The sequence below is a fragment of the Oncorhynchus kisutch genome, unplaced genomic scaffold (genome assembly GCF_002021735.2).
Source record: "Oncorhynchus kisutch isolate 150728-3 unplaced genomic scaffold, Okis_V2 scaffold1112, whole genome shotgun sequence".
Taxonomy (NCBI): Eukaryota; Metazoa; Chordata; class Actinopteri; order Salmoniformes; family Salmonidae; genus Oncorhynchus; species Oncorhynchus kisutch.
In genome coordinates this window covers 54,549-70,631 of record NW_022263057.1, presented here as the reverse complement: position 1 = coordinate 70,631, position 16,083 = coordinate 54,549, and the positions used below count along the sequence as shown (strand labels likewise).

At 50.8% G+C, this 16,083-nt stretch overlaps 1 protein-coding gene, 1 long non-coding RNA gene and 1 pseudogene across 2 annotated transcripts; 2 read left to right on the top strand and 1 right to left on the bottom strand.

The window, feature by feature from the left end:
* On the top strand, nucleotides 1-3,139 carry LOC116364631 (polysialoglycoprotein-like; annotated as a pseudogene).
* Nucleotides 3,140-3,277: 138 nt separating this feature from the next.
* Nucleotides 3,278-5,027, top strand: LOC116364630 (polysialoglycoprotein-like; the record flags this gene model as incomplete). Its single annotated transcript, XM_031817661.1, has 1 exon — nucleotides 3,278-5,027. A coding segment is annotated over one exon (1,662 nt), but the record flags the coding sequence as incomplete, so codon positions are not given.
* A 6,722-nt stretch (nucleotides 5,028-11,749) lies between these two features.
* LOC116364629 (uncharacterized) lies at nucleotides 11,750-12,573 on the bottom strand. Its single transcript, XR_004208027.1, has 3 exons — nucleotides 12,518-12,573; nucleotides 12,141-12,275; nucleotides 11,750-11,936 (listed from the first exon to the last, which is right to left on the bottom strand). It is a non-coding gene; the product is annotated as an uncharacterized LOC116364629 (long non-coding RNA).
* Nucleotides 12,574-16,083: the final 3,510 nt, after the last annotated feature.

Below are 16,083 nucleotides of genomic sequence, written 5' to 3'. Positions count from 1 at the left end.
TCATTAGTGGCCTATATAAGCCTCATACAGGCCATGGGAAGACATTACCTGTTGATAACACAGACTATTTTCATGATCATGGGAGGTGTGAGAGAATTGCTGCTCGTTGTGATGACTGTGGGGGTTGTCAAAGGTTGGTTCACTAATGTTTAAGGGATTTGTTTGGTAAATATGCTTAACTTTATAAGTTGGGTATTAATATTTGACTGTCTGTATCTTCCGCGTTGGTCATCTTTTATTCTTCACTGCTATTAATATATGTAGCTATTTTGTGTGAACTCAACTTCTGTCAACACTTTCTCCTCAGTTTCTTGTTACCCTGTTGGAAAGTCCCAGAAGCAAGATCAAGTCTCTCTGCAGAGGAGACTTGGAGGTAAGTGTTTCTTTCCACAACCCTTCTAGCTATGTTCTTTGTCACTGTCTATGGTGCTGCTGTGTTTGACACTCATTCAACAGCAGAGTAACTCAGTCTAAATAATGTTGTCAAACCTTTTGCTTGTGTACCTAAACCTAAATTTTTCAGAGCTGTCATCAAATGACGTCTCCATTGTGCATGCCCTGGCCTTGCTCCGATCCATAGGGTCTGACGCGAAACAAACCAGAGAAGGTACGGCCTGAAACATATACTTTGAAAACTGTTGGCTTCATGTTGCTCAAAATTCGATTAGCAATTTGGCCTAGACTGTGTAGAACAGATGTGTTGCTGTAGAATACCCAACTGTTCCTTTTGTTTTTTCTCAAGAGTATTTAGAGACCAATGAAGTAGAATCCCAAGCTTCTCCAAACCATGGTAGTTCTCCGGCAAATGATGCCCTGTCCTCTGAGGAGAAGCTGAGGCACATGTCCTCTGACGACGCCACCTCTGAAGCTGCCACCGGCCCGTCCTCTGACGTGACGACGCCACCTCTGAAGCTGCCACCGGCCCGTCCTCTGACGACGCCACCTCTGAAGCTGCCACCGGCCCGTCCTCTGACGACGCCACCTCTGAAGCTGCCACCGGCCCGTCCTCTGACGACGCCACCTCTGAAGCTGCCACCGGCCCGTCCTCTGACGACGCCACCTCTGAAGCTGCCACCGGCCCGTCCTCTGACGACGCCACCTCTGAAGCTGCCACCGGCCCGTCCTCTGACGACGCCACCTCTGAAGCTGCCACCGGCCCGTCCGGCGACGACGCCACCTCTGAAGCTGCCACCGGCCCGTCCGGCGACGACGCCACCTCTGAAGCTGCCACCGGCCCGTCCGGCGACGACGCCACCTCTGAAGCTGCCACCGGCCCGTCCGGCGACGACGCCACCTCTGAAGCTGCCACCGGCCCGTCCGGCGACGACGCCACCTCTGAAGCTGCCACCGGCCCGTCCGGCGACGACGCCACCTCTGAAGCTGCCACCGGCCCGTCCGGCGACGACGCCACCTCTGAAGCTGCCACCGGCCCGTCCGGCGACGACGCCACCTCTGAAGCTGCCACCGGCCCGTCCGGCGACGACGCCACCTCTGAAGCTGCCACCGGCCCGTCCGGCGACGACGCCACCTCTGAAGCTGCCACCGGCCCGTCCGGCGACGACGCCACCTCTGAAGCTGCCACCGGCCCGTCCGGCGACGACGCCACCTCTGAAGCTGCCACCGGCCCGTCCGGCGACGACGCCACCTCTGAAGCTGCCACCGGCCCGTCCGGCGACGACGCCACCTCTGAAGCTGCCACCGGCCCGTCCGGCGACGACGCCACCTCTGAAGCTGCCACCGGCCCGTCCGGCGACGACGCCACCTCTGAAGCTGCCACCGGCCCGTCCGGCGACGACGCCACCTCTGAAGCTGCCACCGGCCCGTCCGGCGACGACGCCACCTCTGAAGCTGCCACCGGCCCGTCCGGCGACGACGCCACCTCTGAAGCTGCCACCGGCCCGTCCGGCGACGACGCCACCTCTGAAGCTGCCACCGGCCCGTCCGGCGACGACGCCACCTCTGAAGCTGCCACCGGCCCGTCCGGCGACGACGCCACCTCTGAAGCTGCCACCGGCCCGTCTGGCGACGACGCCACCTCTGAAGCTGCCACCGGCCCGTCTGGCGACGACGCCACCTCTGAAGCTGCCACCGGCCCGTCTGGCGACGACGCCACCTCTGAAGCTGCCACCGGCCCGTCTGGCGACGACGCCACCTCTGAAGCTGCCACCGGCCCGTCTGGCGACGACGCCACCTCTGAAGCTGCCACCGGCCCGTCTGGCGACGACGCCACCTCTGAAGCTGCCACCGGCCCGTCCTCTGACGACGCCACCTCTGAAGCTGCCACCGGCCCGTCCTCTGACGACGCCACCTCTGAAGCTGCCACCGGCCCGTCCTCTGACGACGCCACCTCTGAAGCTGCTCTGAAGCTGCCAACGGCCCGTCCTCTGACGACGCCACCTCTGAAGCTGCCACCGGCCCGTCCTCTGACGACGCCACCTCTGAAGCTGCCACCGGCCCGTCCTCTGACGACGCCACCTCTGAAGCTGCCACCGGCCCGTCCTCTGACGACGCCACCTCTGAAGCTGCCACCGGCCCGTCCTCTGACGACGCCACCTCTGAAGCTGCCACCGGCCCGTCCTCTGACGACGCCACCTCTGAAGCTGCCACCGGCCCGTCCTCTGACGACGCCACCTCTGAAGCTGCCACCGGCCCGTCCTCTGACGACGCCACCTCTGAAGCTGCCACCGGCCCGTCCTCTGACGACGCCACCTCTGAAGCTGCCACCGGCCCGTCCTCTGACGACGCCACCTCTGAAGCTGCCACCGGCCCGTCCTCTGACGACGCCACCTCTGAAGCTGCCACCGGCCCGTCCTCTGACGACGCCACCTCTGAAGCTGCCACCGGCCCGTCCTCTGACGACGCCACCTTTGAAGCTGCCACCGGCCCGTCCGGCGACGACGCCACCTTTGAAGCTGCCACCGGCCCGTCCGGCGACGACGCCACCTCTGAAGCTGCCACCGGCCCGTCCGGCGACGACGCCACCTCTGAAGCTGCCACCGGCCCGTCCGGCGACGACGCCACCTCTGAAGCTGCCACCGGCCCGTCCGGCGACGACGCCACCTCTGAAGCTGCCACCGGCCCGTCCGGCGACGACGCCACCTCTGAAGCTGCCACCGGCCCGTCCTCTGACGACGCCACCTCTGTAGCTGCCACCGGCCCGTCCTCTGTAGCTGCCACCGGCCCGTCCTCTGGCGACGCCACCTCTGTAGCTGCCACCGGCCCGTCCTCTGGCGACGACGCCACCTCTGAAGCTGCCACCGGCCCGTCTGGCGACGACGCCACCTCTGAAGCTGCCACCGGCCCGTCTGGCGACGACGCCACCTCTGAAGCTGCCACCGGCCCGTCTGGCGACGACGCCACCTCTGAAGCTGCCACCGGCCCGTCTGGCGACGACGCCACCTCTGTAGCTGCCACCGGCCCGTCCTCTGACGACGCCACCTCTGAAGCTGCCACCGGCCCGTCCTCTGACGACGCCACCTCTGAAGCTGCCACCGGCCCGTCCTCTGACGACGCCACCTCTGAAGCTGCCACCGGCCCGTCCTCTGACGACGCCACCTCTGAAGCTGCCACCGGCCCGTCCTCTGACGACGCCACCTCTGAAGCTGCCACCGGCCCGTCCTCTGAAGCTGCCACCGGCCCGTCCTCTGACGACGCCACCTCTGAAGCTGCCACCGGCCCGTCCGGCGACGACGCCACCTCTGAAGCTGCCACCGGCCCGTCCGGCGACGACGCCACCTCTGAAGCTGCCACCGGCCCGTCCGGCGACGACGCCACCTCTGAAGCTGCCACCGGCCCGTCCTCTGTAGCTGCCACCGGCCCGTCCTCTGGCGACGACGCCACCTCTGAAGCTGCCACCGGCCCGTCCTCTGACGACGCCACCTCTGAAGCTGCCACCGGCCCGTCCTCTGACGACGCCACCTCTGAAGCTGCCACCGGCCCGTCCGGCGACGACGCCACCTCTGAAGCTGCCACCGGCCCGTCCGGCGACGACGCCACCTCTGTAGCTGCCACCGGCCCGTCCTCTGTAGCTGCCACCGGCCCGTCCTCTGGCGACGACGCCACCTCTGAAGCTGCCACCGGCCCGTCTGGCGACGACGCCACCTCTGAAGCTGCCACCGGCCCGTCCTCTGACGACGCCACCTCTGAAGCTGCCACCGGCCCGTCCTCTGACGACGCCACCTCTGAAGCTGCCACCGGCCCGTCCGGCGACGACGCCACCTCTGAAGCTGCCACCGGCCCGTCCGGCGACGACGCCACCTCTGAAGCTGCCACCGGCCCGTCCGGCGACGACGCCACCTCTGAAGCTGCCACCGGCCCGTCCGGCGACGACGCCACCTCTGAAGCTGCCACCGGCCCGTCCTCTGACGACGCCACCTCTGTAGCTGCCACCGGCCCGTCCTCTGTAGCTGCCACCGGCCCGTCCTCTGGCGACGACGCCACCTCTGAAGCTGCCACCGGCCCGTCTGGCGACGCCACCTCTGAAGCTGCCACCGGCCCGTCCTCTGACGACGCCACCTCTGAAGCTGCCACCGGCCCGTCCTCTGACGACGCCACCTCTGTAGCTGCCACCGGCCCGTCCTCTGTAGCTGCCACCGGCCCGTCCTCTGGCGACGCCACCTCTGTAGCTGCCACCGGCCCGTCCTCTGGCGACGCCACCTCTGAAGCTGCCACCGGCCCGTCTGGCGACGACGCCACCTCTGAAGCTGCCACCGGCCCGTCCTCTGACGACGCCACCTCTGTAGCTGCCACCGGCCCGTCCTCTGACGACGCCACCTCTGAAGCTGCCACCGGCCCGTCCGGCGACGACGCCACCTCTGAAGCTGCCACCGGCCCGTCCTCTGACGACGCCACCTCTGAAGCTGCCACCGGCCCGTCCTCTGACGACGCCACCTCTGAAGCTGCCACCGGCCCGTCTGGCGACGACGCCATGGATATCTGACGTGGGACATGCAATAGTTAACGGGTACTCTAGTCCAGTGTGTAACTGCATTTGCTTGTTTTGGCTCAAATAAACATTAACTGTAATACTTGTGTCCTCTGTATTGTTTTGGTGGTTCCTACTTGGAGCTGAGGTCTATGACCTGACTTGAGTAACTGGGGTGATGGCAACATTTATTTTGCATTATATCCATGCGCCAGCAATATTACTCTGACCCCTGTGTTTTAAATTACCATTTGACTTAAGCTACATTTGCTCAGTGTTGGTCCATTTATGCTAGTAGCATCACATGATACCTCAAACAGCATTTTGACGCCATTTCCGGTCACAACTTGCAGACTTGTTTACGTGTTGCTGTGTGTTTTGTTGCCTACTTTGCTACATGACAACTTTACGGTTTTTACTTTATAATTACCGTTTATATTTTTGGTTTTTCCCCTCGTGTCAGGGTTGCGTCAATTCGAATCTGGTATCAGGAAAAATATAAAAATGAGGCACCGACGTATGCTATGTATTTTTTATTAGCTAAGCAGTAAGTGGTAAATGCAATTTTCGTATATACGGGCTCTCTGTCCCACCTCGCAGGGCAAAACAGAACTGACTTGTTCCTGACAAAGATATTTAATATACTCTGACAGAAGTAGTTCCTGCTTCCGAGCCGGCCTGTCAGAGTAGAGACTAGGCTGGGTGAGTCTAAACCACGCCCAATCGTTGATTGTTGGCGCAGAGGCTGGTCCCAGCCCTCTAAGCGCTTCAGCGGTCAGTCGTTGTAGCTGTGTAGATATGCAGTGATCAGGCACCTGGCTCCTGTTATCTAACAAGACTGTTCTCGCAACACTACGTTCTGAATGTGCCCCCCCCAACTCATTGCACAGGTCCGGCCTTCATGTTATGTATTTTTCCATCATGAGAAAGGCCCATGGCCCTGAAACTGTTAACAAGGGTTCAAGTCAGCTATGTTGCATAACACATACATACATCCACACAAGCCAACAGCAGATAATATTAAATCACATATGGTAACGGGCTATAGTGCATAACACAGAATCCTCATACTCCGGACGCTTTATCTGGACATGGTTCGTCAGGACCTCCAACAGCCGAAGCTAAGTAACATTAACATGATGCCTTCTAATTGCAGTCGCTGTACTCATACAGGAGAACGATCGCCTTACGGTGAGGATACAACTGTGCTACAAGCCCAGCTTCAGACGCAATCGTTAGGCAAGGGTAATTTCTGTGTAGGAAAGGATGAAACAGCGTCTGTGCCACCAGTAAGTACAGATAGTAACGTTAGTATAAATCCCCTCGCACGGTCCCCGCAGCCGGACAACTTTCTCACGGTTTCTGGAGGGTAATGCTGTAGGAATGCTCAACCGGTGTCGCTCATTCAGCCGACAAACTTTCAACCGGTTTTCCCCATTAAGCAACGAGTCGGAGTCAGAGGCCGAGCCTTCTCTTGTCTCTACTCCTCCCGTTACGGGGTCTGAGACGCCGAAGCTTCCCACCATTAGCTCTGACAAATTGAAAACTCTCGTCATTGGCGACTCCATTACCCGCAGTATTAGACTTAAAACGAATCATCCAGCGATCATACACTGTTTACCAGGCGGCAGGGCAACCGACGTTAAGGCTAATCTGAAGATGGTGCTGGCTAAAGCTCAAACTGGCGAGTATAGAGATATTGTTATCCACGTCGGCACCAACGATATTAGGATGAAACAGTCAGAGATCACCACATAGCTTCAGCGTGTAAATCAGCTAGAAAGATGTGTCGGCATTGAGTAATTGTCTCTGGCCCCCTCCCAGTTAGGGGGAGTGATGAGCTCTACAGCAGAGTCTCACAACTCAATCGCTGGATGAAAACTGGTTTCTGCCCCTCCCAAAAGATAGAATTTTGTATATAATTGGCCCTCTTTCTGGGACTCACCCACAAACAGGACCAAGCCTGACCTGCGGAGGAGTGACGGACTCCATCCTAGCTGGAGGGGTGCTCTCATCTTATCTACCAACATAGACAGGGCTCTAACTCCTCTAGCACCACAATGAAATAGGGTGCAGGCCAGGCAGCAGGCTGTTAGCCAGTCTGCCACTAGCACAGTCAGTGTAGTCAGCTCAGCTATCTCCATTGAGACCGTGTCTGTGCCTCGACCTAGGTTGGACAAAACTAAACGTGGCGGTGTTCGCCTTAGCAATCTCACTAGGATAAAGACCTCCTCCATTCCTGTCATTATTGAAAGAGATCATGATACCTCACATCTCAAAATAGGGCTACTTAATGTCATATCCCTTACTTCAAAGGCAATTATAGTCAATGAACTGATCATAATCTTGATGTGATTGGCCTGATTGAAACATGGCTTTAGCCTGATGAATTTACTGTGTTAAATGAGGCCTCACCTCCTGGCTACACTAGTGACCATATCCCTCGTGCATCCCGCGGAGGTGTTGCTAACATTTACGATAGCAAATTGAAATGTACAAACAAACAAAAAAGACGTTTTCATCTTTTGAGCTTCTAGTCATGAAATCTATGTAGCCTACTCAATAACTTTTTTTTAGCTACTGTTTACAGGCCTCCTGGGCCATATACAGCGTTCCTCATTGAGTTCCCTGAATTCCTATCGGACCTTGTAGTCATAGCAGATAATATTCAAATTTTTGGTGACTTTAATATTCACATGAAAAAGTCCACAGACCCACTCCAAAAGGCTTTCATCATCGACTCAGTGGGTTTTGTCCAACATGTCTCTGGACCTACTCACTGTCACAGTCATACTCTGGGCCTAGTTTTGTCCCATGGGATAAATGTTGTGGATCTTAATGTTTTTCCTCATAATCCTGGACTATCGGACCACCATTTTATTACATTTGCAATTGCAACGAATAATCTGCTCAGACCGCAACCAAGGAACATCAAAAGTCGTGCTATAAATTCACAGATGACACAAAGATTCTTTGATGTCCTTCCAGACTCCCTCTGTCTACCCAAGGATGCCAGAGGACAAAAATCAGTTAACCACCTAACTGAGGAACTCAATTTAACCTTGCGCAATACCCTAGATGCAGTTGCAACCCTAAAAACTAAAAACATTTCTCATAAGAAACTAGCTCCCTGGTATACAGAAAATACCCGAGCTCTGAAGCAAGCTTCCAGAAAATTGGAACGGAAATGGCGCCACAACAAACTGGAAGTCTTCCGACTAGCTTGGAAAGACAGTACCGTGCAGTATCGAAGAGCCCTTGCTGCTGCTCGATCATCCTATTTTTCCAACTTAATTGAGGAAAATAAGAACAATCCGAAATTCCTTTTTGATACTGTCGCAAAGCTAACTACAAAGCAGCATTCCCCAAGAGAGGATGGCTTTCACCTCAGCAGTAATAAATTCATGAACTTCTTTGAGGAAAAGATGATTATTAGAAAGCAAATTACGGACTCCTCTTTAAATCTGCGTATTCCTTCAAAGCTCATTTGTCCTGAGTCTGCACAACTCTGCCAGGACCTAGGATCAAGAGAGACACTCAAGTGTTTTAGTACTATATCTCTTGACACAACGATGAAAATTATCATGGCCTCTAAACCTTCAAGATCCATACTGGACCCTATTCCAACTAAACTACTGAAAGAGCTATGTTGAACATAATAAACAGATCTCTATCCACCGGATGTGTACCAAACTCACTAAAAGTGGCAGTAATAAAGCCTCTCTTGAAAAAGCCAAACCTTGACCCAGAAAATATAAAAAACTATCGGCCTATATCGAATCTTCCATTCCTCTCAACATTTTTAGAAAAGGCTGTTGCGCAGCAACTCACTGCCTTCCTGAAGACAAACAATGTATACGAAATGCTTCAGTCTGGTTTTAGACCCCATCATAGCACTGAGACTGCACTTGTGAAGGTGGTAAATTACCTTTTAATGGCATCAGACCGGGGCTCTGCATCTGTTCTCGTGCTCCTAGACCTTAGTGCTGCTTTTGATACCATCGATCACCACATTCTTTTGGAGAGATTGGAAACCCAAATTGGTCCATACGGACAAGTTCTGGCCTGGTTTAGATCTTATCTGTCGGAAAGATATCAGTTTGTCTCTCTGAATTGTTTGTCCTCTGACAAATCAACTGTAAATTTCGATGTTCCTCAAGGTTCTGTTTTTAGGACCACGATTGATTTCACTATATATTTTACCTCTTGGGGATGTCATTTGAAAACATAATGTTAACTTTCACTGCTATGCAGATGACACACAGCTGAACATTTCAATGAAACATGGTGAAGCCCCAAAATTGCCCTCGCTAGAAGCATGTGTTTCAGACATAAGGAAACGTTCTACTTTTAAACTCGGACAAAACAGAGATGCTTGTTCTAGGTCCCAAGAAACAAAGAGATCTTCTGTTGAATCTGACAATTAATCTTAATGGCTGTACAGTCGTCTCAAATAAAACTGCGAAGGCCCTCGGCGTTACTCTGGACCCTGATCTCTCATTTGAAGAACATATCAAGACTGTTTCAAGGACAGCTTTTTTCCATCTACGTAACATTGCAAAAATCAAACTTTCTGTCCAAAAATTATGCCGAAAAATGTAGCCATGCTTTTGTCACTTCTAGGTTAGACTACTGCAATGCACTACTGCTCTACTTTCCGGCTACCCGGATAAAGCACTAAATAAACTTCAGTTAGTGCTAAATAGGATCCTGACTAGAACCCCAAAAATATATCATATTACTCCAGTGCTAGCCTCCCTACACTGGCTTCCTGCCTCTAACCCTATGAACAGGGGCTGAGTTACTGGCTTACTAGGGCTCTTTCATACCGTGCCTAGGAGGGGTGATGTGATCTTCCTGTCTGGGTTGGCGCCCTCCCTTGGGTTGTGCCGTGGCGGAGATCTTTGTGGGCTACACTCGGGCCTTGTCTCAGGATGGTAAGTTGGTGGTTGAAGATATCCCTCTAGTGGTGTGGGGGCTGTGCTTTGGCAAAGTGGGTGGGGTTATATCCTTACTGTTTGGCCCTGTCCGGGGGTGTCATCGGATGGGGCCACAGTGTCTCCTGACCCCTCCTGTCTCAGCCTCCAGTATTTATGCTGCAGTAGTTTATGTGTCGGGGGGCAAGGGTCAGTTTGTTATATCTGGAGTATTTATCCTGTCCTATCCGGTGTCCTGTGTGAATTTAAGTATGCTCTCTCTAATTTTCTCTTTCTCTCTTTCTTTCTCTCTCTCGGAGGACCTGAGCCCTAGGACCATGCTTCAGGACTACCTGGCATGATGACTCAACTGTTCTGCCTGTGATTATTATTATTTGACCATGCTGGTCATTTATGAACATCTTGGCCATGTTCTGTTATAATCTCCACACGGCACAGCCAGAAGAGGACTGGCCACCCCACATAGCCTGGTTCCACTCTAGGTTTCTTCCTAGGTTTTGGCCTTTCTAGGGAGTTTTTCCTAGCCACCGTGCTTCTACACCTGCATTGCTTGCTGTTTGGGGTTTAGGCTGGGTTTCTGTACAGCACTTTGAGATATCAGCTGATGTACGAAGGGCTATATAAATACATTTGATATTATTTTGATTTGACATGATGTGGAATGGGTTCTAGTTCATTTTAACTTGATGGTTGTGTAACTGAGTGTTTGGGGTTGGTACATATGAGGATGTTGCTAGAATCGGGGTATGGTGTCAGTGCTAACTAATATCACGGTTGACAACTTGCATTTCAATTACTCTGCTGGGTGTCTACTAGTCTTCTCTCCTAACTGACTTGGTTTCCTATTAGTGAATGCTTACATGTAAAACCAGCTCTCGTCACTCATACAGGTGCCCCTACTCTCCTAACCTCCCCTCAGTAACTAACGAAGGCACAAAATGATGACATAAATATCACAAAAAAGAATACATTAATGAATCATTTACTTTCTAGAGGCCAAAGGACAGGTAGGTTTAATAATGTAATATGTCCCATCAAAAAGTCCTGTTGTTCACATACCAGCATCCTAAATGGCACTGCTTTTGACCAGAACCCTATGGACCCTGTTCAACAGTAGTGTACTATTCAGTATAGGGTTCCTTTTGGGATGCATTAAATCTTTACAATTACTCATCAGAGCAAATGCTACCATTTTTTTATTCCCACAGAGCCTGTGGGAATAAAAAAAGACATGAATGATTTTATAAAAATATTTGTTCATACAGAATGTATGATTTCCCCTCCTCCCACATGGATTACAGACAAGAGGCTAGGTGCGTTCTGACTGTCTTAGTGTGCGGATAAACATGACAATCACTCTCATGAAACTTAAATGAAACATCACTCCTTATGTCTTTTCTCAGCACAAACACTCAGCCCAATTTCTACAGTCAAAACAGGTTTTGAAAATGCTTCTTCCACATCTTTTGGTCCCTGTCTGTTTTGCTCTCAGTGAAGTGCTACTATCCCCTTGGACTACAGGTTATTGCCGTCATAAGGTGTGCGTCTGTCTGTTGGCCGGACACTTTCTACCGTTTAGGACCTTTGTGGGTAAAGGTAAAGATGGGGTATAGCAGCAGCAGTTCCTCTGAAGTCCAGTATCTGCTGGAAGGGAACCTGGTGGTATGAGAGGATGAGTGTGGGCCTGTTGTGCCTCCCCCTATCCCTCCCTCTTCTCTCTCTCTGTCTGAGGGACTCTTAAGGTTCCTGTGCGGACTGTCTCGGTTCGTGCCCTCCTGAAGCTGGCTGTGGTGATTTAAGACACGCTATGTTTATGTGTGTATTTGTTTGTGGCCTCTGGCCCACTTCGCTGTCCCTCTGTCCAGTACATACCGTTGTAGCAGCCAAGTGTAGTGGCGTGTAGCCCTGGTTGTCTGTGATGACGGGGAGGGTCCACACTGACTGGGCGGTGTGTAGGAGCCACCCCAGTATCCCGATGTGTCCGGACGCCGCCACCAGGTGGACATGGCTCCGCCCCTTACCTTCCCGAACCAGGAAGCTGGCACTGTGCTGCACTCCTCGTGAAAAGTCACCGCCTAGGAGGAAGGGAAGGGAGGGGAGACAAGAATGGATTTGAATAATTTATAATCAATTAAATAATAAGGAATCATAATAGGTATATTTGGGCATAATTTATATTCCATGCTAGATCCCACACCAAAGCCATCCCTAGTATTTCAATGGCCCCATCCCTAGATCAGAACAAGCCTCCCCCTCTCTTTCTGTGTGTGAGCGCGTACAGCCAACTCTCCTCACAACCCTTCTGTGTAGAGCTGTTCTGTGCCATTTGTCTTTGGCTTCTACGCTTGCTCCCTTGTTGAACAGGGAGTACACACAGTCTGTGTCCGCTCAGCACCGACAGCATCAGAGGGGTTCTGATACACAAGACAACAGGTCATATTACAAACTGGTAGTAACCAGGCTGAGTCCCAAATGGCAACCTATTCCTATATGGTACACTACTCTTGACCTGAGCCCATAGGACTTTGGTTTAAAGTACTGTACCAAGTAGGGTACAGGTTGCCATTTTGGATGCAGCCCCAGTTTCAAAATCTCTTTATTTCAGGAATTGTATCCAAAACCCAAGTGACTATTCCGTCTTGAATGTCCACTGTACTCTGGATGTCAGCATTTCCAATCAGCAAACGCAAACACTCCGAATGTCCGTTGGTTTGCTAGAGGAAGATAAACAGAGAGGATATAACAATGTGAGATGATTGACCTTCAGTAGCTAGAGATGGAAAAACTGAGAAGATATAAGAATGTGAGATGATTGACCATTGGTAGCGAGAGGAGGATAACAGAGAGAATATAAGAATGTCAGATGATTGACCATTGGTAGCTAGAGGAGGATCAACAAGAGGATATAAGAATGTCAGATGATTGACCATTGGTAGCTAGAGGAGGATCAACAGAGAGGATATGAGCAGATTGCTGGGACGACTATAACCTTCACATGAACAGACAGATTTCAAGAACAGTGGTGTTGGTAGATGACATCCTCATGATGTTAACACAGCAGATAATAAAGAATTTTGGGGCTGAGGCCATTGAAGCCTGTCACTTGCTAGCTGTGTACCTGGCTCTGGATAGAAGTCTCCCTGTGCACTGATCTAGGATCAGCTTACCCTCCCTAGATCCTCAATCATTAGTGGAGAACATGACAAAAAATGACCTTAGATCAGTGTCTCGTGGGCATTTTCACACGATACCATCCCTAGAGTGGACATAGTCGTCCTAGCAACATGACCAAACAAATGGCCATCTTGGTCAGGAAAACTTTTAATTACAGAAGCTCTATGTGATATCCCTTACTACAAAGCAGCGTGGATGGGGGTCCTCTTCTTGATGTGAAGGCTTTAACCATGGATGGATGCTTTACTGTGTTAAATGAGGCCTCACCTCCTGGCACAAGGCTTTTGGCAGCCAGGTCCAGAGGGGTGCGCCCCTGGCTGTCCCTCACATCTAGATAGCAGAGAAATGAACAAGGACCTCCATAGCATGGTTTCACTTTGTACGCATGAATAGATATTCACTCTTAATATAATCAATGTCCTAGAGTAGACCAGGGTACACCTTGAACAGAAATGAATTCCTATCGGACCTTGTAGTCATAGCAGATAATATTCAAATTTTGGTGACTTTAATATTCACATGAAAAGTCCACAGACCCATCCAAAAGGCTTCCATCATCGACTCAGTGGGTTTTGTCCAACATGTCTCTGGACCTACTCACTGTCACAGTCATACTCTGGGCCTAGTTTTGTCCCATGGGATAAATGTTGTGGATCTTAATGTTTTTCCTCATAATCCTGGACTATCGGACCACCATTTATTACATTTGCAATTGCAACGAATAATCTGCTCAGACCGCAACCAAGGAACATCAAAAGTCGTGCTATAAATTCACAGATGACACAAAGATTCTTTGATGTCCTTCCAGACTCCCTCTGTCTACCCAAGGATGCCAGAGGACAAAAATCAGTTAACCACCTAACTGAGGAACTCAATTTAACCTTGCGCAATACCCTAGATGCAGTTGCAACCCTAAAAACTAAAAACATTTCTCATAAGAAACTAGCTCCCTGGTATACAGAAAATACCCGAGCTCTGAAGCAAGCCTTCCAGAAAATTGGAACGGAAAATGCGGCCACAACAAACTGGAAGTCTTCCGACTAGCTTGGAAAGACAGTACCGTGCAGTATCGAAGAGCCCTTGCTGCTGCTCGATCATCCTATTTTTCCAACTTAATTGAGGAAAATAAGAACAATCCGAAATTCCTTTTTGATACTGTCGCAAAGCTAACTACAAAGCAGCATTCCCCAAGAGAGGATGGCTTTCACCTCAGCAGTAATAAATTCATGAACTTCTTTGAGGAAAAGATGATTATTAGAAAGCAAATTACGGACTCCTCTTTAAATCTGCGTATTCCTTCAAAGCTCATTTGTCCTGAGTCTGCACAACTCTGCCAGGACCTAGGATCAAGAGAGACACTCAAGTGTTTTAGTACTATATCTCTTGACACAACGATGAAAATTATCATGGCCTCTAAACCTTCAAGATCCATACTGGACCCTATTCCAACTAAACTACTGAAAGAGCTATGTTGAACATAATAAACAGATCTCTATCCACCGGATGTGTACCAAACTCACTAAAAGTGGCAGTAATAAAGCCTCTCTTGAAAAAGCCAAACCTTGACCCAGAAAATATAAAAAACTATCGGCCTATATCGAATCTTCCATTCCTCTCAACATTTTTAGAAAAGGCTGTTGCGCAGCAACTCACTGCCTTCCTGAAGACAAACAATGTATACGAAATGCTTCAGTCTGGTTTTAGACCCCATCATAGCACTGAGACTGCACTTGTGAAGGTGGTAAATGACCTTTTAATGGCATCAGACCGGGGCTCTGCATCTGTTCTCGTGCTCCTAGACCTTAGTGCTGCTTTTGATACCATCGATCACCACATTCTTTTGGAGAGATTGGAAACCCAAATTGGTCCATACGGACAAGTTCTGGCCTGGTTTAGATCTTATCTGTCGGAAAGATATCAGTTTGTCTCTCTGAATTGTTTGTCCTCTGACAAATCAACTGTAAATTTCGATGTTCCTCAAGGTTCTGTTTTTAGGACCACGATTGATTTCACTATATATTTTACCTCTTGGGGATGTCATTCGAAAACATAATGTTAACTTTCACTGCTATGCAGATGACACACAGCTGAACATTTCAATGAAACATGGTGAAGCCCCAAAATTGCCCTCGCTAGAAGCATGTGTTTCAGACATAAGGAAACGTTCTACTTTTAAACTCGGACAAAACAGAGATGCTTGTTCTAGGTCCCAAGAAACAAAGAGATCTTCTGTTGAATCTGACAATTAATCTTAATGGCTGTACAGTCGTCTCAAATAAAACTGCGAAGGCCCTCGGCGTTACTCTGGACCCTGATCTCTCATTTGAAGAACATATCAAGACTGTTTCAAGGACAGCTTTTTTCCATCTACGTAACATTGCAAAAATCAAACTTTCTGTCCAAAAATTATGCCGAAAAATGTAGCCATGCTTTTGTCACTTCTAGGTTAGACTACTGCAATGCACTACTGCTCTACTTTCCGGCTACCCGGATAAAGCACTAAATAAACTTCAGTTAGTGCTAAATAGGATCCTGACTAGAACCCCAAAAATATATCATATTACTCCAGTGCTAGCCTCCCTACACTGGCTTCCTGCCTCTAACCCTATGAACAGGGGCTGAGTTACTGGCTTACTAGGGCTCTTTCATACCGTGCCTAGGAGGGGTGATGTGATCTTCCTGTCTGGGTTGGCGCCCTCCCTTGGGTTGTGCCGTGGCGGAGATCTTTGTGGGCTACACTCGGGCCTTGTCTCAGGATGGTAAGTTGGTGGTTGAAGATATCCCTCTAGTGGTGTGGGGGCTGTGCTTTGGCAAAGTGGGTGGGGTTATATCCTTACTGTTTGGCCCTGTCCGGGGGTGTCATCGGATGGGGCCACAGTGTCTCCTGACCCCTCCTGTCTCAGCCTCCAGTATTTATGCTGCAGTAGTTTATGTGTCGGGGGGCAAGGGTCAGTTTGTTATATCTGGAGTATTTATCCTGTCCTATCCGGTGTCCTGTGTGAATTTAAGTATGCTCTCTCTAATTTTCTCTTTCTCTCTTTCTTTCTC